General features: G+C 45.2%; 1 protein-coding gene across 1 annotated transcript; it reads left to right on the top strand.

Annotated features, from left to right (window-relative positions):
- The first annotated feature begins 2,830 nt into the window (after nucleotides 1-2,830).
- On the top strand, nucleotides 2,831-25,343 carry TSPAN1 (tetraspanin 1). The gene is made up of 8 exons (XM_066625624.1): nucleotides 2,831-2,892; nucleotides 3,865-3,929; nucleotides 10,848-11,054; nucleotides 13,862-13,936; nucleotides 19,708-19,806; nucleotides 22,034-22,177; nucleotides 23,136-23,219; nucleotides 24,300-25,343. The coding sequence occupies exons 2-8, from the start codon at nucleotides 3,873-3,875 to the stop codon at nucleotides 24,351-24,353; spliced, it is 720 nt and encodes a 239-aa protein (XP_066481721.1). The 5' UTR covers nucleotides 2,831-2,892; nucleotides 3,865-3,872; the 3' UTR covers nucleotides 24,354-25,343.
- Nucleotides 25,344-27,609: the final 2,266 nt, after the last annotated feature.

The following is a 27,609-nucleotide window of genomic DNA, read 5'->3' as shown; positions in this document are numbered from 1 at the left end:
AATTTGCTGTGATCGGTTTCTTGTTTATAACTAGAGGAATGTTATCAATGGCAGATAGTCACATCTTTAAAATGTTGGCACAGAAATCTGGTTTCTAATTGTTCCTCATGGTAGCCATTCAGGGATTTCTTAGGCAGGATCAACTGTGGTTGGAAACACTGGCTGTAGTTCTCCCCTTCCTCTGCATTTCCTAAATGGTGTTATCACTACTGATGGGAAATTGATTCTGTGACAGTCCAATCCTATTGGACACTGCTGCTGACATAATGAGTGTTCCACCAGCAGCAACTGCCTTACAACAGTTGTAAAGGCTTCTTTGACAGTGCACAGAGACATGTGTTGCCAGAGTGCCAGCAGGGAGGCCAGAGCAGCCCTGTGTGTGGCAGTGGCTCTGTCAAGCCTGCCAGTTGAAGTTGGCAAAGGAGACAAGAAGGGGTAGGAAGAGCGTAGAATGGAGACGGCAGAATGGGGTGGTGATGGGGTGTGGTGGGGAATAGGATGGATTGGGTCCAGGAAGGATTGCCAAATCCTACCTCCCTTCCTGGACCTGATCCTACAGCCCGGATCTAAGTGGACCTGTGCCAAGGATTTTGCTGGCACAGGTTCAAGTAGACCCCTCCATGCCATGGAGACTTACCCCTGAGTAAGAGCACAAATGTTCCTCTACCCAGGAGAGACCTCTGGAGCCACTCCCCTGCAGGATGCAGTGCAAGCATTTTGGAGTGGCTGCATTGGTGGTGGTGGTGGGAAGAGAATAGGATGGGGCTGTGAAGATGTTTAGATCCACACTGGCTCTCAAGCATCTGAAATCTAGCCTCTATAGAAAACAGGCTGCTGATCTAGAAGGTTGCTAGCCTCTGCGGCTATTCCAATAGTGGTCATGAATGTACTTATACTAGCCAAATACAGCAGTGGGCCCACTAAGAAACATAGCCCTTCTTAACCCTAAAGAAACTTGCAAAGTCCAGAAAGACATAGCTATGGTCTCCAGGCAGGATCAAGGGGCATCGCTCATAAGATTCAGGAGGCATATTATATGGTCACTAGAGCCCATATGCCCCAGGGACAGAGTTCATTGGTACAATGGCAGTCCACAGAAACTACTCTGTTCATCTGAAGCATACAGCTCTTATATATGGTTCCAAGCAGTGTATCTCTATAGATCTCTTATATATGGTATAAGCAGTGTATCTCTATAAGTTACCAGGCCCAACAGAGATCAACCCAACACAATCCAGACCGTGTCACCGCAAAGCCAACCCCTGCTCACGTGGATAAAAAGCACCTTTTAACCTGGCAGCTCTCTTATATTTATTAGGGGGAGAACAACTGCCCTGTTTGTCCCAGCACAGCGTCCTTGCCAGTGACTATACATTGGTATTTTCCCTTATATCTTTTTTAGACAGTGAGCCCCTTTAGGGCAAGGAACTATTTTCTCATTTATTTAGCTATGTAAACCACTTTATGAACTTTTTTTGTTGTTTGAAAGAAGTATATCATTATTCTAAATTATGACACAGGCCCACGCACATTTTTCTGCCTTAAAAGTTAGACCTATTGTTGTTATATTTGGGCTGCTGACTCAAAAAATGGCATTGGTTTTGTCCAATTGGCTCTAGTTTTGGGGGTATGGCATAGCCACCTTAAAAGCTGATTGGCAGCCCAATATTATGCTGCCTGGTGCACAGAGCTGCAGCTGCACCGAAATAGCTGCTGCTGCATCCAGTGGATGCTGGGGAGCCACTGGAGACTCCCAGAGTCTTCTTGGGAGAAGGAGACATTCATCCCCTTCCCCCAGGTAAGGGAAGAGGCCCCGCAATGGGGCTACATGACTCTGCGCAGGCTGTTTAGCTGGCTCCATCGGTCCTGCTCCCCTCCTGCCCTGCTCCCTCCACCCGCCCTGGACCACCTCCCCTCCACCCCAACTTACCACTCCACTGCCCGGCGTTTGACCGGAGCACCAGGCCATGTGCAGCCAGCCTCTGCCCAGCGCTAGCTCAGCACAGGCTTGTGCTGAGCCAGCACTGGTGCCTGCCCAGTGCAGACATGCTTTACGGCACATTTGCGATGCTCAGCACTGGCACTGTCCAGTACTGACAGAGCTGGATCGGGTCCTCAAGCAGCTTCCTTGTGAAAAAGCCATGATGTTGGCTTCCTCATGAGGAAGGGGTCTTGATTCGGCATATAACAGCGGTTCCCAAACTCTGCTGTCCCAAACTCCTTGGGAGTTTGGGAACCGGGGCAAGTCTTTGTGTGAGACAGGGGGAAGGCAGAGATGTGACCCCCAGAATTGTGACACTGCCAGGGATGGAAGAGGGGGGTTAAACTTAACCATTGCTACGCCAGCCTCCGGGGATGCAAGAAGCCCCATTGAGCCCTCTGCAGGGCTCCCCAAGCCTTGGAAAGTATACAAACAGCAACTGCAAAACTGGAAGTTTTCCCACTTTGGGAGCCCCAAAGTTCCACTTTGAGGCATCTCGGAGGCATCTGGTTAGCCATTGTGGGAAACTGAATACGGTGCTCAGCCTTTTTTGCTCCAAACCATTTCTGCATTGTTGGCTTTCTGGACAGGAAGTATTTATGGTCTGATTCAGCCTGACTTTTTTATGTGATTGTGTTCTTAATGTGACATATTCACCTATAGCCACCAGAGAGCAGTAATGAATCAAAAAAGCTAGTCTACTGCTATAACATTTTTGTTTTTTAAAACTAAGGTTGAGAGGTGTGGTCTTTGCACTTAGAGAGCTGTGATTGGCCTGAAAAGGGGATTTTTCTGATAGGATGAAAGAACAATTGCTTAGGTGATTAACTTAAGAAGCTGGGTGCCTTACCTACCAGAAAGGTAGTAAGAACTGGTCAAGATCTTTCTGGAGTTGGGTGCCGTCCTTTGAGGTGAGTCCCGTATGAAACAGGTTGATTTACTTGCTCAGGAACTTGAGGTTTAATGCCTGTGAGAACTATCAGTAGGTTTTTTATTTGTCTTTGCTGGTGGCACTAATCCATACAGGTTTTTTATCTTCCTTCTTTAAAACTGCATGTTTGCCCAAGAGTGGCTTGTTGCTATCCTAGTCCTGCTGAAAGTTAACAAAACTTGTAAAGGGATGTGAAACAATCTTGACTTTTCTTTTTTACTGCCTTTATTCAATAAAATGACCTTCTAATGTGCCACGAGACTTAAATAGGGTGTTCCCTTAAAACGTCTGTCTCAATGAATCTTAGTGGATTGTTTGAATGGTGGAGTGTTTGAATGTGTTTGAATGTAGCTCATATGGTGGAGTGTTTGAATGTAGCTCATAAGGGGTGGGTGATTTGTATTCTGCAGCTGTGTAAGATTGTATTATTTTAATTCCTCCATGTATCATCATAAGTGATATGGATGTTATCCAACACATGGTCTGTATGGCAACAATCCTAATAGTGCTTATCAGAATGTGAGTGGCATTGGACTTCACAATGTACCTGCAAAGAATTTGTCTAGATCAGAGCATGAGCTGGATTCTATACCAATAGTCCTGGGTGTATGTATATATCTTTTTTATCTCTCTATAGCTTCTTGCCTAGTGGTTTTTTATTCCCCTCTTTAATTTGGAGTGACCCTTGAAATGCTTGCCTGTATAACTGAGATTCAGGGATAGCTTTCTCTAGGATTGTTGTCTTGAGGAAAACCATCTTTCTCCAAGAATGCAGATTTCCAACCATCCACAAAGCTGTTTGGGCATATCTCCCATTACAGTAACACATGTTTGCAAATTGTTTTTAAAAACATTATCACTTGCTTTGGGTAACTATATTGGTAGAAATAGCATCAAAGAAGGTATATAAATAATGTATTTCAAATAAACAAAATAAAAATTTACTTTGCAGATACCAAGATGAGTTGCTTCTCGTTCTTGAAGGTTATGATGGTCTTGTTTAACCTGGCCATAGCTGTGAGTACTTGGCTTTTTATCTCAAATTAAGAGTCATACAGGAGCTTGTAGCGGTAGTGCTGGGGTCGCTGATCGACTTTAATAGGTTGAACCCTTTTTTTAGAGGTAACTCTGCTAAAGGGTTTTCCTGTCTCAGGACTGAGAGGCACACAGACAAGAGGCTGAAATCCTAGGCATATGTATTTCTGAGTAAAATTGCTGAGAAGTATGCTACATGATGGTCTACAGATTGTGGGAGGGTCTACAAACTGTTCCAGATGGGAAAGGTCTTACACAAGAAAGATCTGGTCCTCAGCTTGATCGCACTAGTCATTATTAGTGTAATGTATGTTTATGGTTAGATATGTTTGTCTTACTGCTAATCTTTAGTGATCCAGTGTTTATAGAGGCCTTTGTCAGTTGAATTATTATGAACAGTGCCTGAGGATTCTGAAGGTTTTAAATGCAAACTTTGTAAGTCTGAGAAAGGCGAATACCAGCAAGGTGTGTGAATAATTATGGGGCACAGAATGCTATGATGGGAGGAGTTCCAAGTTACTGTGCAAATTTTCCCTTTGGGGCAAATAGCAGCTGGGTGTGTGGAATGTTTTTATTGTGGAGGAAATGACCAGAAGCTTCCCCCCTCCAAAAAAAGTGTTCATAAACCTTCCTCTTGTACTGTGGTTCCCATAGAGCTCGACATGTAAATTTTATCCCCCCCCCCAAACACACCCTTTATCTGAGAGATTAAATTAACAAGAAATTTGCAATTGATCTAGTCATGCCCTTGCTCTCCTGGCAAACATATCTAGAATCTTCAGTAGATGTCCTGTTGCCTCTTTTGAATTCATGTTGGAACTAACAAACAGTGACTTTTTAGTGTCTTTCACAGCATGTTAAGGGAAGGTGACCCAAGCTAGTTATAGCTGTGTTGGCTCATGGATTAATGTTGTACTGTACAACATGGAATAGTCACTTAATACTAGGGTTGACTTACAAGGAACTTCCTCTGTGACTCTGGTTGCTTTCTGCCCTGACACACCCATAGGACAAATAGAAGTAGAACCACAGGATCCTATTGGATTTATTAGCTTTCATGATGGGTGTGCCTTCAAGCGAAGGCAAGCTAAGCCCACAAAATGGCAGTGGGTAACTTGAAAGCAATTAGTGCTCATTCAGATGTATCCAGTGACATCTAGCTTGTGACTAGACAGGCTGAGTGGGTTTTATGGTTTCTGTGTTGCGTTGGTTTCGTACTTATGCTATTAGCAGTGTTGCAACAAGGCGCACAGCCGTCCTCCTACGTGCTGCACTGATACTTCTATGGAAACTTTCTAAAGGAAGTCTTGTATACATGCTCAGTCTGATTCACTCACTCACTCTCTCTCTCTCACACACGCACACGCACACGCACACCCACACGCACACGAACACACACACACAGAGTTCACTGTGGATCTAAAGGAAGTATACACTGGTGAGGTGACCCAGAGTGCTAAGCACAAGATCACAACAGAACAGTGTTAACAGGCTGCTGGAGTTATAGGACAGAGATGAGTAGAAGGTAGATTGGGATCTGTACATAGATCTGGGTGACTTTGCAATACCCTGTCGTTGTTTTACAATTCTAATTGTTTAGTAGGTTTTAAAAGTTCTCTGCCATGGCTGGCCTTGTGCTATGGTGTAGGCTTCCTCATGAGGAAGCTGCTTAAAGCATTCACTAATGAGGCTGTACTATAGCTCCAAAACTAGACGTGATAGGGCAAAACGGATGCCATTTTTGGAATTGGCATCCCAAATATACCCAGGAATTGGTGTAAGGTTTAAGGAAGCAAAATGTGTGTTGGCCTGTGTTATCTGTGACTCTGTTCTCCTTATCCGTGAGTGCTATACCAGTGCACTTGGGGTGAGGGTGGGCTCTGCACAGCTATGAGCAGGCAGGGGTGAGAGAGGTTGTGGGAGAAGGAGGGACAGTGGCCTCCTCATGAGCAGAAATACTGGCAGAGAGGAAGAGACACCTATAGTGTATATGTGCAACCAGTGGGAGAGGGGGTATTGGCCTGTGGAGAATCTGACACATTTGTGCCAGTCTTGCCCCACCATCTTGGGAATTCCAACTGAACCTTCACAACCCTGACAATGATGAGAGGCCTCTGGAAGGCAGCCTGAGGGCTGCTCTGGGGCAAGCCCAGGGAAGGTGCCAAGAGACAAGTGGAGGAGCAGGATGGGTGAAGCAACCCACTCCCCACTGCTGCACTCTGGGCCCTCCTTGTTGGGCCAGCAAACTTCAATGCATTGAAGGATATCCAGCACGGAGGAGGAAGCATTTGATGTTGGAGATGTTGATGAACCCTCACTGTCGCCCAGCCCCAGAGTTAAGATTTAGTTAAGATTCAGGTTCATAAAGTTCATAGAATGTATGGTGAAGATCCCTGAAACCTACCCCATTTTCCCCATAGGCTTGATGATTCTGTATCCATTAGGTTTTCCAGGAACCTAACCCTAGTGGATAATGAGAATTGACTGTAATTTGTTTCCAACCCTGGATCTACTGTATAAGTGTTACCTACATAGTTATAGGGCAGAAATTGTACCAGGACAGGCCCTAAATCGGGTTCATTGCCATCAAAGGGCACCCCGACTGGGTCAATTTTTGAAATGGCAGCAGTGGTGCCCAATGTGTCATCGGGATAATTTGTGTGTTGGGGGAGGTGGTTATGTGCTACGGGGACTGCATGGCCCCTAGTAATCTAGCACCAGCACAGCTGTTGGGGGAGGGGGGAAGGAGGATATACTGTATATATTTATGTACATCCTCATGAAGACAATACTCTTGTCTATTTTGCTATATGCTTTTAAAATGGATACCAGCTAAGTCTTCCCTAGGCATGTATGCATAATTTTGTGCAATGCCCATATGTGATGGTATGCATGTGACATTCCTTGCAAAGGTTCCTTCACTTTATTTGGAACAAAGCTGCTGATTCTGGGAATGACGTCATTTCCTCTTTTGGGGAAGATGTAATAAGTGGTTATTTTGTTATTTGAGGCTAGAGTCTTGAAGTCAGAACAATTTCTAAACAAGAAGACAATTTTTTTTTTTTTTGGTCTTGTATGGTCACAGCAGACAACTGCTTGAAAGGCTAAAAACCTGGCTGTTTTTTTTTAATGGTTCTGATGAATATTTTCACTTTGCTTGGCCAAATTACGTATGACAGTCACATCATTGATCCTGGTTTGGTGGTTTTTTTCTAAGAACTTCCTCATTTTCCCTGCCCTTTATTTCTTTTTAAACTCTCACATACATGTGTGACGCAGGGCAGGGCAGGTGACTCGGAAGGATATGTTTGTTTAATAGTTCTGCCTGCCTGCTCACCATTACCGCAATTGCCAGTAGTTCCTGCAGCCCTGTGTGAGGTAAACAAAGCCAGATCATGGAGACTTGGAAGGGAGCTCTGAACTTGGCTTAGCAAGGAGTAAATGTGACTTTCAGCCCAATTCTATCCCCTGCCATTCCATATCATGCAGCCATGCCAATGGAGTGGACACTGTGTGCCATGGAGAGGTGACCTGAAGACCAACAACAGGTAACCTCAGTAACACAAGGGTGACCTTATGCAAAGTAGAAGAGTGTTCCTGTACTGCTTTTATGATAGAGGGAATTTTGACAGAGTGCACTGTGCCATGTGGGAATGGGAAGCTGTTCTTGCAGAAATTCCATCATCTACCCACCTGTACAGTGATGCTGATCCTCTGTCCCACTTCCATGAGGACCCAACTGTCTTCTAACACTCTCTATTCTAAATCTAGAATCAGTTTGTTCCACCTTAGTCAACAGTAGGAAGCTGCCAGCCCTCTGTTGTTGATCTGAGGAGCCACTTGTTTTGTTATTCTGTTCTGACAACATAGTGCTGAGGACATATTTACAGTGGATAGTGTTTTAAACCTTTCCCACTAGGCTTACAGCACACCTGCAGGTATACTCATCCTTTCCCTTTGTAACGCAACTAACATTTTTTTGCTAAATTTGGCAACAAAGATTAAACATCATCTGGCCTGCCTCTATAGCAGTGTTTCTTAACCAGTGGTACATGGGGTGGCGTCTGGTGGTATATGCTGCATCCCTAGGCGCCCAGCAGCAAGACTGCAACATAGCATGACAAACAGTGGTAGGGGGCAAAGCTCAGCAGTTAGTGCTCCAGCGTGCAGTTTTTGCACACTTGAAAAAGCCCTCCTGCCTCTCCTGAGGCTCTTACCAGTGTTTGTTGCATTGCATCTGGCCTCCAACCCAGATGTACCACTTTGAATAGTCCACCTATGATGTCATTGCCAGATACGTCGGGTGAAGAAGATTGAGAACTATTGCTCTATATAGCATTGTCTCTATTAACGTGTTTTAAAAATGTTCATAAAAATCCTGCCTTATATTCTTCCCTGCCCCCTTCTCCTTCAAATGCAGGAAGTGAGGATTGAAAGCTACTGGTTTTGAAATCACACATTTCTCAGAGCTGAGATGTAGTAGGGAACCGTGGCTCATTCAAAACCAGAAGCTTCCAATCTAGCATGTGAAGGAGGAGAAGGGAGAGGAGGCTTGTTTACAATTTAGATTGTTTACATCATAGTATAATCTGTTCTAAATAAAATGAACCATAGTTTAGATCAGGGGTCTCCAAACTTTTTGGCCAGAGGGCCACATCAAATATCTGGCATGGTGTTGAGGGCCGGAAAAAAATTTAAATATAAAATTTATTTAAATAAATTAGAGATGGAACTTAGATAAGTGAATAAATGAATGAATGGGATCATTCATCAACATCTCTGGCCCTTGAACACCCTCCAGACACAACCAGAGCATAGTTCCGGTCATGTTTGGCCAAGTGGGCCAGAGGTTTTCAGGGAACAAGAGGCTCGTCGCGGGCCACATCTGGCCCCCGAGCCAGGGTTTGGAGACCCCTGGTTTAGATCAAGGGTATCAAACATAAGGCTCACGGGAAAAGCTCCTTATCCCACCCTGGGAAACTTTGGCTTGTAATAATTGAGCTAGGAGTAACAGCTGAAAGAGTTATCTTCCTGCTGTCTGCTAAAGAGAAACCAGGCAAGGTGTGCAGATCACTGATAGAAGTGATGCTTCTAAAGAAGTCAGAAACTTAGTACTAGGGTGTGTTGACTGAGGGATGCAGCATTGGAGGGTGAAAGATGGTTGAGAGAGGATTGGAGGATGTGGATAGTGTGGTCATTATAGTTAAATCAGACTGGCCATTGCCTGTTTTAAGATGACAGTGGTTATGCACTGCTCAGATCATTAACTGCTCTGCCTAGTAGGGGAAAAAAATTAGAGGGAACACTGCTTGGCAGAAGTGGTGCTGCTGAAGGATCAGCCCACATGATGAGAATGGGCTCTTCCACTTCTTTAAAATATGGTTGAGTGCACATTTTCTTTCACATTTAGGAACTCCTTAGCTGCAAAAATTGCTTATTTCTTGTAATGCCCTGCTTAGTGATGTCACTTCCTGCCCACTTTAGTGATGTCCCGAAAGATGCTAACTTTAGCCTGCTGTATGAAATTAGTTTTGACACCTCTGGTTTAGAATTTTAATTTTGATTTGGGTCTTTGTGCTTTTTTGTCTGCAGAATTTCCTTAGTGAAACAGTGTACAATGTACAATGTACAATTGTACACTCTACAATGTAGACAAATTCAAGGGAAGGGTTTTTGTATAGTATATGCCTTTCTCCTGGGTCCCCCAGATCAAGACCAGCCCATCCATGGGCCCAACTGAGAGCCCAATTCTGTGTTCGGAGGCATGGCTCCGTACCGCCGAGCACTGTCTCAAACGTGCCATAAGGCATGTTTGCGAGCCTCACCGCCGGGCTCCCACCCATGCTAGCCTGGCGCCGGCCAGTACTGGGCTAGCGTGGGGTGGTTTCCCAGCTTCTGTGGCTCGGCAGTCTCCTGGACTGTGAGCTCCTGGACTCCCCGAGCTGTGGCGTGGTAGGCGGGGGCAGGGACGGAGGCGGGAAGGTGGCGTTCCAGGGACGGGGGAGGCTGGCGGGGAGCAGAGAGAGGGTGGGGAGGAAGTGTGACGGGGAGGTGTGACTGAGGGCTCCGTGCCCTACATGAGTGCCTTTACCTCATAAAGTGAATAACCCCATTGCGGGGCTGCATACCTTACCTGGGAGAGGGGGACAAAAGTCCCCTTCTCCCGTGGCACCTCCCGCGGTAGCCTGGGGTGCACAGGATCTGGCTGCAGCTGTTCTTGGTGCCGCCGAGCCTGGGCAGCTCAGGATTGGGCTGTGAAGCAGTTGCTTGAGGCAGCAGATTGGTGAAGGGTGCTCGTCTCTGTCTGCCTATGTGCTTCCACCCTTGTCCTTCTATTCCCTGGACTGGAAAAGAGAGACAGAGAGGAACAGGAAGTGTGGAGGTGTGCCGGGGGGGGAAGGATGGGAGACTCCGCAGGATCTAAGGTGCTCATGTAGGGCTGCGCGCCCTACACGAGTGCCTTTACCTTGTGAAGTACCTTGTGAAGTAAAGTGAGTAGCCCCATTGCAGGGCTGCTTACCTTACTCGGGGGAAGGGGACAAACGTCCCCTTCTCCCGAGGCGCCTCCCGTGGTAGCGCAGGGGGCGCTGGATTCGACGGCAGCCCTCCTCGGTGCCACCGAGCCTGGGCACCCTGGGCAGCTCAGGATTGGGCTGCTCCCTGATGTTTTACTACCTTTGTTCAGACTTGTGTACAACTCTGTATTTTTCTCATTGTGATTTTGTTGATCACTGCTCTGGTATCTTTTTGATGAAGAGTAGCATAGAAATCAAGTTGTATAGGCCTAAGCGAAAGTGTAGCAATTCGTGTCTGTGTGTGTGTGTGTGTGTGTGTGTGTGTTCCTCCCTGATACCCCAAACCCTGTATTTGGAAATAATTCCTTTTAACTTTCTTTTCTAGCTTGGTGGAGCAACACTCCTGGGTATTGGGATCTGGGTCAGTGTAGACAACAGCTCCTTCGTCGGCATATTTGGCCCTCTGTCCTCCAGTGTCTTGCAGTTTGTGAATGTTGGCTACCTCCTCATTGCTATTGGAGTTGTCCTGTTTGTCCTGGGCTTCCTAGGATGCTGTGGAGCTCAGAAAGAGAGCAAGTGCCTTCTAATCATGGTAAGATACAAAGACAAAGCTGCCTGCTGAATATCTGCCCAGTTGTGTTTTTTTGTTTTGACATGAAAGGATTTGTCTGTAGCAGTGGTTCCCAACCTTTAGGAGCTGTGGACCAAGACAAAAATTAGAATTGATGGGGACCACATGCAACCAGGGCCTCCCAGTGGAAGTTTATCAGGGGGTAAAATGTTTCTTTTAAGCCCCATTCCGAAGGGAGAGGTGAAACAGAGTCGGAGAGGGTGGTAACAGGGGTGCGAAGGGGTAAAACAGGGTAGAAGGAGAGTTGCAACAGTAGGAAGAGTCTTTGTGGCCCTGGTCTGCTGTGCTGCTCAATGTGGAGCCCAGGTCTACCTGCCCACACAGTGTCAGCAGACAGATACAGTATTACAGAGAATGAAACACACTCCTAAGTCTCTAAAAATTTTTAAATTTAGAAAATCATTGTAGAAAATTAGATCATTATATTTGGGCTCACACTAGAATAGAAAGTGTCCTGCGTGTACCCAAACATACTTCTGTAGCAGCTGTAGTTCCACAGCTGTGCCCTTGTTGGCCCTTACTCTTTCATGGTAAGCAGATCCACAAGCCGAAGAGCTACTGTAGTAGGCCCGTTTCCTCCCAGATTTGACCCTGTGTTAAGGAGTGTCACGTTTGCATTTTTTGGCCCAGCAAATATGGCTTGCAGCAGCTGCCATACAGCCAGCATTCCATGTGGACAGCAAGTCTGGGTGAGACTGGAAAATATAAGATCCCAGGAAATTTCTGGGGGTCTTCCTTTGGCTCCTGGATGCCCTTTTGACCCTGTGCCCAGGTAGAAATTACTCCTTGTACCCCTCTCTCATGGGCCCTGCATGCAACCCCTACTCCTTCACACAAAAAATACCATTATATTTGTAATAATTGGAGATTTATTAGATGTATAAATTTAATATAGTGAAGATTTGTGTGTTGCTGTTCTGTCGCTGGCTTCAGGCAGTTCATTCTCTGCCCGCTATAGTGGACCATGGGTGAGCAGACTGGAAGTGATCAAAGGCAATTTTTTTTCCTGAGACTTTGCGGACCACATCTCAGGGTCTCGGTCTCGTGGACCACTTGTCCCTGAAGCACAGGTTGGGAACCAGTGGTCTATAGTAAGAGTAGTGAAGGCAATATGGAAAGCTGCCTTCCTAATGGCACCAGACTGAGGGAGGAAGGGAACTGGGGTCACCCCATCATTGAAATGTGGGGTCAAATTTCTTCAACAAATCCCTCTTGCCGTTCTTCTGAGTGGTAAGTAGATCTTTGTGCTTTCATATCTTATGGATGGATTTGGTAGCTCTCAAATTCTAATGTAGGTAATGAATCGCTTGTTGTAAAAACTGAAATTCTCTTATTCGTTGCCCTACTACTTCCAACTACATGTTCTTCTTTGATGTAAGAGAACCAAGTTGCTGCTGGGTAAAACTAAAAACCCAAAGCTTCAACTGTCCCTGGTAGATGCTAATATTTTTTATTTAAAGATGACTGTTATGCAATGAGATGCAACTTCCTTGGTAACTTTGTTCCCTTTTTCTTGGTAAAATTGTAAAGCTGTTTTGCTGTGACACTTTAATCCATGTTATTTCCTCTGATGGAAACCCTTGTGAGCAAGTGATTTCCTGTCCCTAATGACATCCTTGGTGATATCTGGACTTGCTGTCGTGTCTGACTGTCCTTGCTGAGAGGAAACAACAAAGAGCCTTGTGGTAGCTCTTTAAGATACTAACATTTATTGTAGTGTAAGCTTTCATATATTACAGTTCCATGAAACCTACACCACAGTTTACCATGGCAAAAACAGCCGAACAACCCTTTTGGAAGCAGTTACAAGGAAATGGGCACTCTTGAACAGCAAAAACAGTATCCAGTCGAAACTTCCACTGAGAGAATGAGGAAGTTGTCACTGTAATATATGCTCTTAAATGATCAGGGGATAGATCAAAGAAGTGCTTAGTGAAGCAGCTGGACCAAGATGAAAATGTATTAGTATGATAAATCAAAGCATGAAAGATCTGTGGAAGCAAAAGGGAGGATTTGAAGAGAAATCCCTGTCTTGTGTGAAGGCCCAGGTTGTGTCATCTTCCCCTAGATCAGGGGTGTCCAAACCCCGGCCCGGGGGCCATTTGTGGCCCTCAGGGACTCCTAATCCTGCTCACAGGAAGCCCCTAGTCTCCTATGAGCCTCTGGCCCTCTGGAGACTTGCTGGAGCCCATGCTGGCCCAATGCAACTGCTCTCAGTGTGACGGCGACTGTTCAACCTCTCACGTAAGCTGTGGGTCAAGAGCTCCCTCCACTGCTTGCTGTTTTATATCTGTGATGCAGCAGCGGCAGTGAAGGAAAAGCCGGCCTTGCTTTGTGCAAGGCCTTTTATAGGCTTTGAGCTACTACAGGACCCTTCATTCATATAAGTTCCAGCTCTAATATAGTCATTTATGTAAATTTATTCAAATTTGAAATGTAAGTTAATTCTTTTTCTGGCCTGCAACACAGTGTCAGAGATGATGTGGCCCTCCTGCCAAAAAGTTTGGACACCCCTGCCCCAGATGAAGAGGCTCTCAGTTGCTGGTGTTGTAGAAAATCCCTACTAGACTTTGCTATAGGTAGACAGTTCTCCCACCCCACCTGCTCTGTCTCATTAGCTGACCAGTTAAGACTTCTAACCTTGTGATCAGGTACCTTGCCTTGAAGCAGAAAAGCACATTCCACCAAGTGTCTCCCACTGTTCTAGTATTATTTTGTCATTGATACTTTGATTGAACAACTTGACATTCTGTGTTCTCTCTTCCCAGTTTTTTTCCATAGTCCTGATCATCTTCATAGTCGAAGTGGCTGCTGCAGTGGTGGCTTTGGTCTATACCTCACTTGTAAGTAATGTGGAGTAATCTTGGGCAAGAAAGGGAAGTGAATGGCGAGTGAATATTTGGCCTTTTTAATTTCAACTATTGGCTTCTTAGTGGTATCTGGCATTACAGCTGCTATTTGGGAACATGAAGAACTATGCTGGTTCTCCATTGATACTGGTGTTTATCTACTAGCCTCTGTTGTGAAGTTCTGTGGTTGTGCTGGGGGAAAGCTTTTACAACTGAAATGCTTTCCACCTAAGAGCCTATTTTTCAAAACAATTACTTGGCAAACATAGCAGAATCCTTGTTCTATGTTTTTGAACTTGGTTTACATTAGTTTAACATTTTAATGGCTTTTGTATATTGCATTTGAGAACTTGTTCTTAATGGAGCTATTTAAATCATTTATCTACTTGATGTTTGGAATGAGTTGGGAATTTTAAGTAGGAGAGAGACTAAAATCCACCTCTGGGACTTATGCAGGAGAACTTCAAATAATGACATGTTTAGTAAGGGAAAGAGGCCTATGGAGAAGCTGAGAAATTTTAAGTACACTTAAATAGTAAAAGGGGAAGTGTTGGTGAATGCCCCCGGGCTGTAAGAAGTTTCCGGTGCAAAGCTTTTTCTGGAACAACTAGATTGGGGGGGGGGGAGCTATTATAATGTTAAGTACTACTAATCCCTTTTTGTTTCATTAAGAGCACAATCCTATGCATGTCTACTCAGAAGTCCTGAACTCGGAAGATTTTGGCAATTTATTGAGGCTTACTTCAGGAAAGCATATAGAGGATTGTAGTTCAATACTAACTCTCCCCCCGCCAATGCAGCTGTGCCAACAGAGCATGCACAGAGCATGCACCCTGCAGGGGGCGGTCACGGAGATCTGCTTAAGGTAAGGGAACTTTTGTTCCCTTAACCCACTGCCCCATTCCTTCCTCTCTGTTCCTCCTACCGTCTGCTCCTTGCACCAGCTTACTTGCACTTCTGTAAGTAACCAGTTGCAGCAGTGGGCTGCTGACACTGCCATAGTTGCAGTGGTGATTCTGAAATGGAGCCACTGTTTCCCTGTCATAAAGCCTAGTTGGGATTGAGCCATAAGGCACCTAAGGTGACTATGGCATGAAATGAAAATCCTGGGTCTGGAACTTTCAGTATCCTTTTCTTTCTCAAAAAGTAGCCATGGATTTGAATGGATGGGAGTCTAACCATTCCGCCTGCACGGTAGCCTCATTCCAAATCGGTCCTATTCCCCAAACTGGCATTCGATGTGGAGGGGAAACTTAGAAGCACAAAAATGTAGCTATGAACTTGTTGCACTCCATGGCTAACAGCTGTTTGAGGAGGTGGTAGTTGTTTTGGTTGTAGAACTGGTATGGGGCAAAGAGCTAATCTCCCTCCCAGACCTCCAGGCTCCCTTTCAAATGGACCCCCCTCCCTTTGCTACTCTTTGAAAAAAGACATCAGAAGTTGCAGTTTTGGAACTCTCAATCCATGTCTTGTTGGATGTCTTGGGACCAAATCATGTGTTTACTCCCACTCACTTTGTATATGAATGGGATAGTGATTTTTTTTTAACATAAAAAGGGAGTTGTGGGTGTGGGAAACCTTCCCACCTCAAAAGAATTCTTGACCCTAAGTAAAAGTCAAACACCAACTTTTCTTTTCCCTGTTCCTGAAATGGTGTTGACACTTCAACTTCTTACCTTGGAGTAAATATAGTCTGTTTCATTTTTCTGCTTCTTGGCAACGTGGCACTTGCCAGGATATGAGCAACAATCCTTTTGTCAAGGAAGCTCATCATATGGGAGGGTAGAATGAATTCCTTGCTTCTCAACTACCTTTTGGAACCTTAAACACTGTGTATTTATTGGTTTAATCTTGTTCATGTCTTGGTGGGGTCTGACTTAAACCATAAAGGGTGCTCTATCCTCTTCTTAATGTGCCCGTTGAGATAGTTCTCTCTCTCTCTCTCTCTCTCTCTTTATCTTCCTTCAGTATAAAATGTAATCCAGGCTGGGAGAAAAGTGCCCAGAGTGGTGTACGCATACATGTGTTCAGGACTGGCTCACTAATAACGCAGACTAAAGGTCTTTCATCAAGTTGGGAGGGTGGCCCAGCACCCCAAATATTCCAGCTGTCCCCTCCGGCCTACCAGTGGCAGTGTTACAGTCCACACTCCAGTCTGTTTCTTGCTTGCTCACAGCGAGCTGGAAGAGGATCTGGGCAGCAGCAGCAGCAGGAGCCCCTTCCTCCAGTTCACTGGACAAAGAAGGAGGGGGAGTCCTGCTGTGGCTACTCCTGCCTCTGCATCTACCTGCCCACCTATTTGAAGCAGTCAGGTGGGCTAGCAGATGGAGAGGTGGAGCGCCACTGTGCCCCTTTACCTTCAGGTCCAGCTGCTCTGGGTACAGCCTCCTTGCTTCACCTGGATCCTGTTTGAAATAACCTGCAAGAGAGAAGTGTGGGCTTCCAGCATATTCCCAATCATTTGGGGCAGGACTTGGGTGGCATAAGGTGTCTGTGCCCAGAGCTGCTGAATGGGAAGGGATGGGGGGGATCCCCCTCCTACTCTATAGCCACCTTGTGGAGCACACAAGTTGTTTTTTTTTTTTTTAATTGGGGGAATGAGGAGGAGAAAGGTGGCAATTTGGGATTGGCTTGGATGGTGTATGAGCACCCGCTGGGCCTGTGTGTGAGTGCGCTACCCTTTGCTAATGAAATTGGACTCAATCACTTTAAACATGAACAGAAAACGTGACTGCCCCCATCACATCCATCCAATTGCCCTTAGGCACAAAGTTAAACTAATAGGTTTACCTGAGGTTCCAAAATAGCAGTTTTTCTTGAGAAATCCATACTACCCTCTGAACAACTCTTTTGTCAAGAAGGCACGCCAACTGCAACGTGACAGTTGGCAAAGGAAAAGCAGGAAGTGAAATTAACTATGCAGTATTTACTTTGAAAGCAAGGCTGAACAGCAAACATTTAAATAAATGCCACCTTTACTTAACGCTTTGTTAATGACTGAGAGAACCTTCAGCACATGCACAGGATGTGCATAACACTTCTTCAGAAAGCTCAGTACTATAATAGGAAGTGTCTCATATATATCACAGGACTGAGTGGAGATATGTATATATATCACAGATGTATAGTGCAATCCTATGCGTGTTTGCTCAGAACTAACAGCCCAATTCTACTGAAATCCCACACCCCTCCCCACCAATACAGCCATGCCAACAGAGTGTGTGCTGCATCTGTGAGATGGGGGCAGTTAGAACATAAGAACAGCCCCACTGGATCAGGCCATAGGCCCATCTAGTCCAGCTTCCTGTATCTCACAGCGGCCCACCAAATGCCCCAGGGAGCACACCAGATAACAAGAGACCTCATCCTGGTGCCCTCCCTTGCATCTGGCATTCTGACATAACCCATTTCTGAAATCAGGAGGTTGCGCATACACATCATGGCTTGTACCCCGTAATGGATTTTTCCTCCAGAAACTTGTCCAATCCCTTTTTAAAGGCGTCCAGGCTAGACGCCATCACCACATCCTGTGGCAAGGAGTTCCGCAGACCAACCACACGCTGAGTAAAGAATTATTTTCTTTTGTCTGTTCTAACTCTCCCAACACTCAATTTTAGTGGATGTCCCCTTTTTCTGGTGTTATGTGAGAATGTAAAGAGCATCTCTCTATCCACTCTGTCGATCCCCTGCATAATTTTGTATGTCTCAATCATGTCCCCCCTCAGGCGTCTCTTTTCTAGGCTGAAGAGACCCAAATGCCATAGCCTTTCCTCATAAGGAAGGTGCCCCAGCCCCGTAATCATCTTAGTCGCGCTCTTTTGCACCTTTTCCATTTCCACTATGTCTTTTTTGAGATGCGGCGACCAGAACTGGACACAATACTCCAGCTGTGGCCTTACCATAGATTTGTACAACGGCATTATAATATTAGCCGTTTTGTTCTCAATACCTTTTCTAATGATCCCAAGCATAGAATTGGCCTTCTTCACTGCTGCCGCACATTGGGTCGACACTTTCATCGACCTGTCCATCACCACCCCAAGATCTCTCTCCTGATCTGTCACAGACAGCTCAGAACCCATCAGCCTATATCTAAAGTTTTGATTTTTTGCCCCAATGTGCATGACTTTACACTTACTGACATTGAAGCGCATCTGCCATTTTGTTGCCCATTCTGCCAGTCTGGAGAGATCCTTCTGGAGCTCATCACAATAGGTCTCCTTGGGGAAAGTGAACAAAAATGTACTTATCCCCCGGGAAAGCCTCCACCACGGGACTCCTTGAATCTGTTTAGCAAGTGTAAGTCCAAGGCATGTCACAGTGGTGGTAAGGGAGACAGGCAGGATAGGATATCGGTGCAGGCGAGAGCTGCCATTACCACCCCAGGTCTGCTTCCTTCCCTGCCTTCCACCATCCCTCCGCCCCCATTCCAGTCCCATTGCATCTGCCTTCACTGGTCCGGTGGCAAGCCTCCTGTGCTGCTGCTAGTTGTGGCAGCGTGCACAAAATGGCTGATGGCAGCATGCTGTGCATGTCGCTGAAGCTGTTTTACAACAGCAGAACTCTGTCCGTTGCCATAAACCCCTATGCTGTGCATGCCAGCCTAATCCTGGATAGGATTGGGCTGTTAGTATCACTGGGTGGAATGGGCACTACTCTAAAGTAAGTCTGGATAGGATCGTGGGGGTTTAATCCTTGTGAAGAATTAGGTAAAACTGAGTGTATCTATCTGAATGGATCTCTGAAACCCTGGCTGTGTCAGGAGTGGCTCATGTGAGCCTGGGTAATCATGAGTGGGTGGGTTCAAGGTGCCCAGTTATGATGTCTCCAGGTGTTTTGGAGACAGCAGTGGTAGAGAGCTGCTGGCCCAGGAAGCAGATGAGGAGGAGGTGGTACCATGAGAGGATGGGATCTTCAAAGGCTGCTGGGAAGCAGGAAGAAGGGGGATGAATAGAGGTGAGAGAGGAAAAACTTGAGCATAGAAGGGGAGGAGAACAGGAGAGGAACGGATGGAAAACAAGGTGACTGGAGAGAGATGCAAGAAGGGGAACTGGAAAAGGTGGAGCCACGAAGCGATGGGAGGGAGAAGAACTGGACCACTGAAACAGAAGAGAGACACTGCAATGGCAGCAGGAAAGGAAGGGGGCTGAAGCAGAAGGGCTGTGATGAAGGGATGGACAAGGAATAGGAAGGATTAGTCTCACCCAGTGGTCCAGGCTGGGTAGCCCCGGAGCTTAGGGTGGACGGAGGGGCTATTTTACCACCCCCTCACACTGTTGCCTGTCATCTCCTCCTTGAGGGCAATTCCTTTGTGGGCACACTCTTCTCCTGGGCAACGTACCCTGGGTCCAGAAGGGCTTGGTTTAAGCAGCACTTGAAGTTAGCTAGGGACATGAAGAATCGTGGAACTTGATGGACAGGACACTCATGTACAAGATGCTTGCAAATAAGTCCTTTTCCTGCAATATTTTGACTGTATAAAGTGTTCCTTGCAGCCCCACCAACCATTCCCCATGCCCTTTGATGTAGAGTTCCCTCCTTGGAAGGAGCCAAGGCCTTGACAGATCAGATCAAAATGCCCACCAAAATGCCAATAGAACTGTGAATCTGCAAGCTCAAGAGGGCTTCTGTTGCTGGACAGCAAGTTTATTAGGAACAAAAGTGACAGTGAAAACAAGAGCAATGTGAGGTTGGCTATTTTGCTTCTGTTATCCATGAAGCTTCCTATTGTGTTTGGTTGTCGTGAACTTCCTTCTTCCTTGCAGGCAGAGACTATACTGCAAACTACAGTAACACCGTCCCTGAAAAAGGACTATGCAAAGAATCCTGACATTACCACAGTCTGGAACACCACAATGATTAAAGTAAGTTGTCTGTGGTAAAGCTTCTGACCAAGCAGGATGAAGTAACAGTGGTTAAAGTGTAGACTGGTAGACTGCAGAATGATATTTTGCTTGTGTTGGTTTCCATTTCACAGTTTTTAGCTCTAACTGACAAACTACGAAGACGGCACAAGCAGATGATTTTTGGAGGAAAGCATAAAAGATAGGAAGATTAGAACCTTATGTGGAAGCTGGAAAAAAGATTCTGAGAGGGGAACAGTAATTTTGTGTTAAATAATTTGAAAGGTTGCCATTAAGAGGGATTGACCTGTTCACCAGGGCTGTAGAAAGAAGGACAAGAGTTTCATGTTGCAGAAGAGTAGACTTAAGTGAAATACCTGGAAATGGAGGAGGGACTATTGGGAGTCGACAGGTAATCCAGGAAGTTCCTTCTGAAGACTTGGGAGCTGTTCAGTGGCCAATAAGCCAAAATTCCCATTCCAGTGTCACAACTGAAACGGACTAAAGAATCTTGCCCTATGGTGGGATCTCATGGCTCAACTCCAGCTTCAGAACTTTGTCAGAGATGGAGCAATACCTGTTTCAAGTGCAGGAGGAGGAGGATGTGAATACAAACTAATAACTCTGCTGCCACTGTGTGTGTGTGGGTGGAGTGTGGGAATTGCTCCAATTTGGACAGCTGTGAGGTATGGTCCTCTGATACATAGGACCAGTTCACCAAACTTCCTAGTTCTCACATGGGGCAAACAATGCCAGCTTGTACATAAAGGCCACCAGCAAAGAAGTCTAGGTTTTGAAAAGTCTCATCTGGGAGATTAGTGATTGTCCTGATGGACCTCCGTGCATCTATTTGTTTAAGGCCTAATCTGAACACATAATGCGACCTGATGTGCGACGTGTGTGTGTGTGTGTGAGAGAGAGAGAGACTGTGAACCAGGGATGTTTTTGAATAAGACTAGAACTGCTTCAGGAACATTGGGAGTGCTTGGGGTGTTTGCCCTTGCTGTAGTTTTGCTCTTGATAGTGTTTGGGGATGCTCGAACATTAAACGGGAAAAAACCTTTGTTGCCTTTTCCATTGAAGATATTTTTCCTTGTTTAATATAGCGTGGGGAACTGTGATTGGGAGTGCAACTGCAACAAGGCAGACCCCTAAAATCTTCCTATGTCCCCACTTCAGTTTTGCTCTTTTTCATGCCCCTATTTAAAATTAAGCAAGCTACCCACTAGGCAATGTAGTCTGCTTGGAAGCTTTTCTGATTTGGTCCTTAATATGTGCCCACTCCACTTTGATTTTTGCTGCCACTTCTCTTCTGGGAGCTAAAGAGCATGAGACTTTTGTGTTGTTCAGAATCCCTTTAGAGTCCTTTGACCGAAAGCTCTACATGTGCCACCTTTGGGAATTCTTAACATTGACAGTAAAATTTCAAATGGCACTAGAGGTGTCCTCTGGAGCTGAGGAACATGGAAGCAAAGGTAGCTTTCTTTTAAAAGCAGACAAATTAGCTACATTATCTCTTTCCAACTGCATTTCCTTTTTGGGGGGAACTCTGCTTGTTTCTATTGCTTGTCTTTGTGCTCCCCAGGGTGTCCCACAATATCAAACCAGCAGTGAAGTGTACATTGGTGCCACTGACCAAAAATTGCAAGGCAGTAGCATGGCTGTCATCCCACATCATGTGGAGCCCAGATATTGGGTTGCTTGAGTAAGACTAAAAAAGCATTGTGCTATAGATAAAGCTGGTATTCTATCTGGAAAAGTATTCATCTGGAGTGAACCTTCTTGCAGGTGTGTGTGGTCAGGCAGGAAGGTAGATGGCCTTCTGCGTCTCCTGTATTGGCAGTGGAGCTAAAAGTGAACCAGTTGCACCCCACTAACTGTATTACAAACAAGGTGGGCAGGAAGCTTTTGCAGGCATCCCTGACCACTAAACAGGACAGCTGTATAGTGCAAAAACACAAGTTGGAAGAGGATCCTAGTTCCAATGAGATTCTAGTTATTGTGTAACGGCATAGTCTTATAATGGCACCTCAGAAGAAAGCCTCACAATAGTCAATGAGGCTTACTGCCTAGTAAAATGTCTTCAGGATTGTAACCTAGTCACAGTATAGTTTCTGCTGTGTACCATAGGAAAGGACACTGGAATTTTTTAGCACATTAAACAATCTCAATAGGGCTATAGGATGAAAAGGCTACATGTGTGGTAAATAACACTCTCTCTTTTTTCTCTTAATACATTCCTCTTTAGCTGAAATGCTGTGGCTTAATGAATTACACAGACTTTGATGATTCATACTACTTCCAAACATACCATGAGTACCCACCAACCTGCTGCAGCAATGACACACAAGCAACCTGTACTGCTGGGCTTGCCAGTAAGAGCAACGTGAGGGTATGATTTTCTTTACTATATATTTGGGGGAAGAGGATGCACAGGACAGCAATGTTCTTGTGAGCAGAATGACCCTTCCTGACTCTTGTATCCAGCCTATTTATTGGGGAAGGTGCTTCTCCCCACAGGACAGAATAGCACTTCTGCAATGTAGATGTTGGCCTTTCTACGGCTAACTTCAGGGATTCAGATGCAGCTTTTGATGAATTAGCTGAATTTTACGGCAGAGAAAGCATCTTACCCAGGATTGCTGGTGAATTCCAACCCAGTGAAACCTTGTAGGCCTCTGGGATTTGGGCATGGAATTTCAAGGGATAACTAGCATTTCAGTGGGTCTGTTGCCCTCCCCATACAGGTGATGGCTAAACTGGCATAGAGGTGTCTGTCGGTGCCATGTGCTGATGATACTAGCCTGCGATGGCACCATGAGGTCTGCATAATGTGAATTTGGTCCTTATTGCTGCTGTGCAGAACTTGGTGAGGCAGGGGACAGTCTAACAACCTTTTACTCATGCAAAATGGATTCAGTTGCTGCAGCAGGACAACTTATATCGTGCAGGGCCTCTGCATGGTGCAAATTGGTGATCACTGGTGCCTCTGCCTTAGGTGATAGTTTTGGTAGTGTCGGGGATCACAGACCTCATTCTGTGCAGCCACCTTTTGATGCCAGCGCTAGCTTGAAATATTGGTCTCCCAGGCCAGCATCTAGAGGCTCCTAGAAGTCGCATTCAGATTATGCCTTCTTCCCAAGGTGAGGTTGGGAGAGAAGACGGAAGCACACTGGCTCGGATGTTCCTTGAAATCTGCTACTTGGGTCAGTTTCATGAGCCTTTTCTACCTCCCAAAAATGTGCCTCCAGGAAGGGGAACTACTGCCTCTTTCTCATGTGTATGTTTTGTTTCACTATGGACTGTGCTGTAGTGGAAATGATTTTTTTTCTTCTAAAAAAACCCTCTAGGGCTGCTTCTCACAGTTGCTGTCTGAAATAAGAACACATGCTGGTGTGGTAGGCGGAGTGGCAGCTGGCATTGCTGCACTGGAGGTATGTATGTTGTCTGAGCCCGTGGAGTGCCTTCTCAGAACTGATCTGTGCCACTGCTACTTCCGTTTCATTGAACGGCCTCATGTGGCCATGAAGAAGTGCTCCTCTGTCTACTGAAACAGGGATGTGATTATATTTATGAAGTGCTAGATGAATTACATAACTAGTCCTGTCACCCTTAAAACCTTGCTGCCTTTCCTTGCATTCCCCAGGAGCACTTAACCCGAGGTCTGAAGAGCCACCATGCTGTTTCTCAGCCTCCAGAAGCATGAGTAGTGGCAACGATTGATTTCATTCCCATTTTTGTGCAGTTAGATGTGTAATAGCAAACCTTTAGGACTTTAGGAAGTTGCCTTGGATTGGATCAGACTGTTGGTCCATCTTCTCAACATAGAGACTTTCCAAGGCTTCAGACAGGAGTTTTTTTCCTCTTACCAAGAGATGCCAGATATTGAATCTGGGATATTCTGTGTTCAAAGCAGATGCTTTACCACTGAGCCACAGCCCTTCCCTATATTGCTAGAGGATGAAGAGCATGAAAGGAAGTTACATGTTCAGCATAGGATTCTTAACAAAGACTTGATCTCTTATTTCAGATTCCTCACTGAAGATTTTTTTCCCCAGATGGTGCCTTACTTGCCTATTTGGTTGTGCCATGCAATTCAGTATTTCAAAACCAAGTCTTGCCCCAATCCTTGCAGTGTTTGACTGGAGGAAATACAGAACCCAGTGCTGCACTGACATCATGGCAGCTTTTCTGGCCTGGGGAAAGAATGTGAGACTGTTGTTTTCTTGCACTGAGGAAATTGGTCACTAAGGTGTAGAGAGGGACGGAAGTCAATTGCATCCTAAAAGTGGAAGATCCTGTGTTCACACTGCAACTGGGAGTAACAAGACTAATGGGTAAAGGGGCTTGAGCAAACAGTTTGTTGGCTCTCAGGCTCTGTCTTAAAAGTTCTAATCTTCCTACATTATTATGAATGCAAGAATTACTGAGAATGGCCTTTTTATTTCTGCTTTAATTAACTGATGGATCTGAAAGACATTTAAACATAGTTTCTCCTTCAATTTATTTTTCAGATTGCAGCAATGGCTGTAGCAATGTACCTCTACTGCCACCTAGATGAGAAGTGACTGGGATAGAAGTCGAGGAAGACTATCTTGTCAAGAGATGAGATAATGGTGCACATAAGAACATTTTCTTAACCTCTATCCACCACAATCAAACATTTCTTGGACCTGAGGCTTGGTCATATGATTAACTGACTCTACTGAGCTGGAATCTGTAGTGTGTACATAAATGAAAAGTGGTTTGATACAGGAAATTTTTTAGAATGCAAAGTGCTCTTCAAATAACTGACCCAAAGCTGGAAAGAAATGGGTGTTGTTTCTGCCTCCTAGAAATGGCCTGTGTCAACTACAGATTTTGGGGACCTTCTGCTGGCTTTGAGACTGGACATCCCAAGACTAGTCTGAGGTCTCTCTAGGAAAGTAATGACCCAGAATGCTGCTGATGGTTTGGAAAGATTCCCTATACAAACAATAGAAGTCTTATCTCCATGTGGAATCAATGGGGAATTGTAATAATAGTCAGCCTTTGCTTTCTGGCATAAATACCAGCATAACATAGGAAAGATCCACAGAAGCTGTCAAAGGAAAAAAACAGCCATGAAGAGTGATGGGATGGTAAGACAATCAATCTCTTCATGTAAATGTATGTGAACTTCATTTGATCCACTCCCCTCCTCACCTTTGGATGCCTGGGATGACTTTCTCAGTCTGTACGGGTGTCTGAAGTTGGCTTTATCTCAAACAGTGATGGACAACCTAAGCTAGTGAGTGGGTTGCATGAATGGACCACAATACTGAAATTGTGAGCAAGTGTTCTCTAATCATGACCCTGTGAATATCATGGGGGCATATGACAGCCTTGCATGTGGGCAATGGTAAACAAAATGTCTTGTGGGCCACATGGTACCCTGATGGCAATAGGTTGTCCACGACTAATCTAAACAGAACCCCTTATAATGACTCTATTGCACATTGAGCTAGTCTTTTTTTAAAAAAAACAAAACTATTTGTGGGTATAATGTATAATTGTAAATTATAAATTATAATTTATAATCTAAGCATAAAATTATATTGTTTGCACACTATCTATTGACTATTGCAATAAAATCTACTTTTTAATTAAGTCTTGTGAATGTCTTGCTATATTAGGGGATGAAAACTATTGCTATATTTTGAATGCCTGGAGGAACACAGCTCCATGGAATGAAGCATAGCTTAAAACCACTGAACATTTTTCCCCAGTGCAGAGCTTTTTCGAGGAGGGCTCCATCAAAGAAAAATGAACAGAATTGAGTGGGAGGTTCTTCACCTTATGCAGCTGAAACTGCTGTGAACTCTGCCCCAGGAATGGTCCATGCACTGTGTATGAATCATTCTAGGCAGGACAAGTAGTGTGACATTTCAGAAATGGGAAGGGAGTGAGTCTGCATGCATGACCTTTCCTGATAAATATTAGAGTTTTTGTAACCATAGGATGATTTAAGTCATGCCCAGAAGAAAAAAAATTACTGAAGATGGAAGCAAAGATGGCAAGAGGATGAATGGGGACAATGACGACTGTAGCTGTGAAACCCTGAAGAGAATAAAATTGTGTCACATCACAGTGGAGAGCTCAGTTTCTCCAGGCATTTTCTTGCTACCTTTTACATTCCCTTATGCTTGTTCTACCTGCAGCAGTGGGTGCACACATGTAAAAGAAGACAGAGGCCAAGAGGTGTGCAATGCCTAGTGGTTAGTGACTGGCACTCACTTCCCTTCTTGCCGCTTAACCCTTTTAGTAGGAGGAACTGAGAAACATAGGTGGCTGCCACTGCCTACAGCTGGGGAGTCCAGGCAGAAGGAGACTGTCTTGGGAAAACCTTCCCATGTGAACAGAGAGCCTTGACATTCTGGGTTTAAGTGAGTGTGAAACACTCGCCATTAAAACCATCCAGTTGTGAAATGTGGACAGTCCTGAAGATGTGGCAACCAACTAGCTCCCTTCCTGAGTGAACTCTTGTCTAAGTTCACTCAAGTGAGCAGTCAATGTAAAGCAATAAAAGTTTTTATCAGAAGGCTGAACAATTGAACAGAACAAAACAGGAACTGTTAAACGAGTAAAAAGAGAAATGGAAGTGGCAAAGGTGACAAATATGCAAAACAGGGTGTGACTGCTTTTTATAACTTGTGAGTGTTAACCAGATATTACCTATGAGACTGGATTCTGGGGCAGTCTCAGAGCAATCACCTGCATTCCTGAATATCCTAATCTTGGAAATCAGGTGAATTTCACAGTTCAGTGAACTGGCTCAAAGCAAGTTTTTATTTATCGGTCAGCTGGAGAAGAAGAAGCTTAAACAATAACTCTCATCAATAGGGCAAACGTGGCTACTGGTTTTGAGTGACTCACCTGCCCCTTCAGATGCTACAGCACCACAGAAACTTCTGAGGTGCTGGAAAAGTCCAAAACAGGTAAGAGAGAGAGGCAAAAATCCCACATTGTCACCACAATGTGAAAGATACAAACCTAATCAAGAGAGCTGTTTTCACAACAAGCAGTGCCAGCTGATCCTGTCAGAGTGGTGTTGATTTGGGTTCAAGGGCAAGGTGTGTACTGTCTACTGTTTTGCAATGGCATCTCTTGTGCCCACAAATGTGACTTCATTGCCTTGCAAATGTGTGGGAGCTGCACAATGTGTTTTCTTCTTCTGGGTGGTGGCTCTTCCTATTTCCAGGAAGCCTCGACTATGTGGAGAAGGGACTGTGGTGCTTGGGGGGGGGGGGTGGATGGACAGGAGGGGAGGAATGTAGTGACAGTTATAGCAAAATTCTATTGTCAATGCTGCCAAACTCTGTATTGCTGAGATACCTTAAGTACCTGAGCTGAATCTATTAATTCTGTGACTTAGGTGCTACGACGTCTTAGGCTTGATGATCTCCTTATGAAGGATTGCTATCTAGTTAGGGTACGCTTGGCATCACTTCTGGCCCAATTGTAACCAGGATCTGCACTGGCAGAATGCCTGTTCCAATGGTGCACACTGTTGCAAAAGTAAGCTGCTTTGCAAGCTGCTTTGTGACAGCACAGAGAGCTGTCATGCCTGTGGAGAAATGGAGGCTTACCAAACCAGGTATGGTAAGTAAAGTGTAGGGGGAGGGCAGGGAGGGAATTAAATGGGGCAGGGAGAGGGTAATGATGGGGCAGGGGTGGGTAGATTGGACCTGATTGGGGCAGGATCAACAGCGTCGGTGTGCACCATATCCAAGCCCCCTTCCCAGGCCTGATTCACCTGCACAGATCAATGTGGACTGGCACCAGCAAAATTGCTGGTGCAGATCC

The sequence above is a fragment of the Tiliqua scincoides genome, chromosome 4, assembly GCF_035046505.1.
Source record: "Tiliqua scincoides isolate rTilSci1 chromosome 4, rTilSci1.hap2, whole genome shotgun sequence".
NCBI lineage: Eukaryota > Metazoa > Chordata > Lepidosauria > Squamata > Scincidae > Tiliqua > Tiliqua scincoides.
Note: the sequence above shows the minus strand (reverse complement) of the source record. Positions and strands in the feature narration are given on the sequence as shown.

Excerpts from the sequence above, each read along its gene's own strand:
- TSPAN1 (XM_066625624.1), top strand. The coding sequence starts at position 3,873 with ATGAGTTGCTTCTCGTTCTTGAAGGTTATGATGGTCTTGTTTAACCTG. Across the intron at positions 11,055-13,861 it reads GCAAGTGCCTTCTAATCATG|TTTTTTTCCATAGTCCTGAT; the intron begins GTAAGATACAAA and ends CTCTCTTCCCAG. Across the intron at positions 19,807-22,033 it reads GGAACACCACAATGATTAAA|CTGAAATGCTGTGGCTTAAT; the intron begins GTAAGTTGTCTG and ends ATTCCTCTTTAG.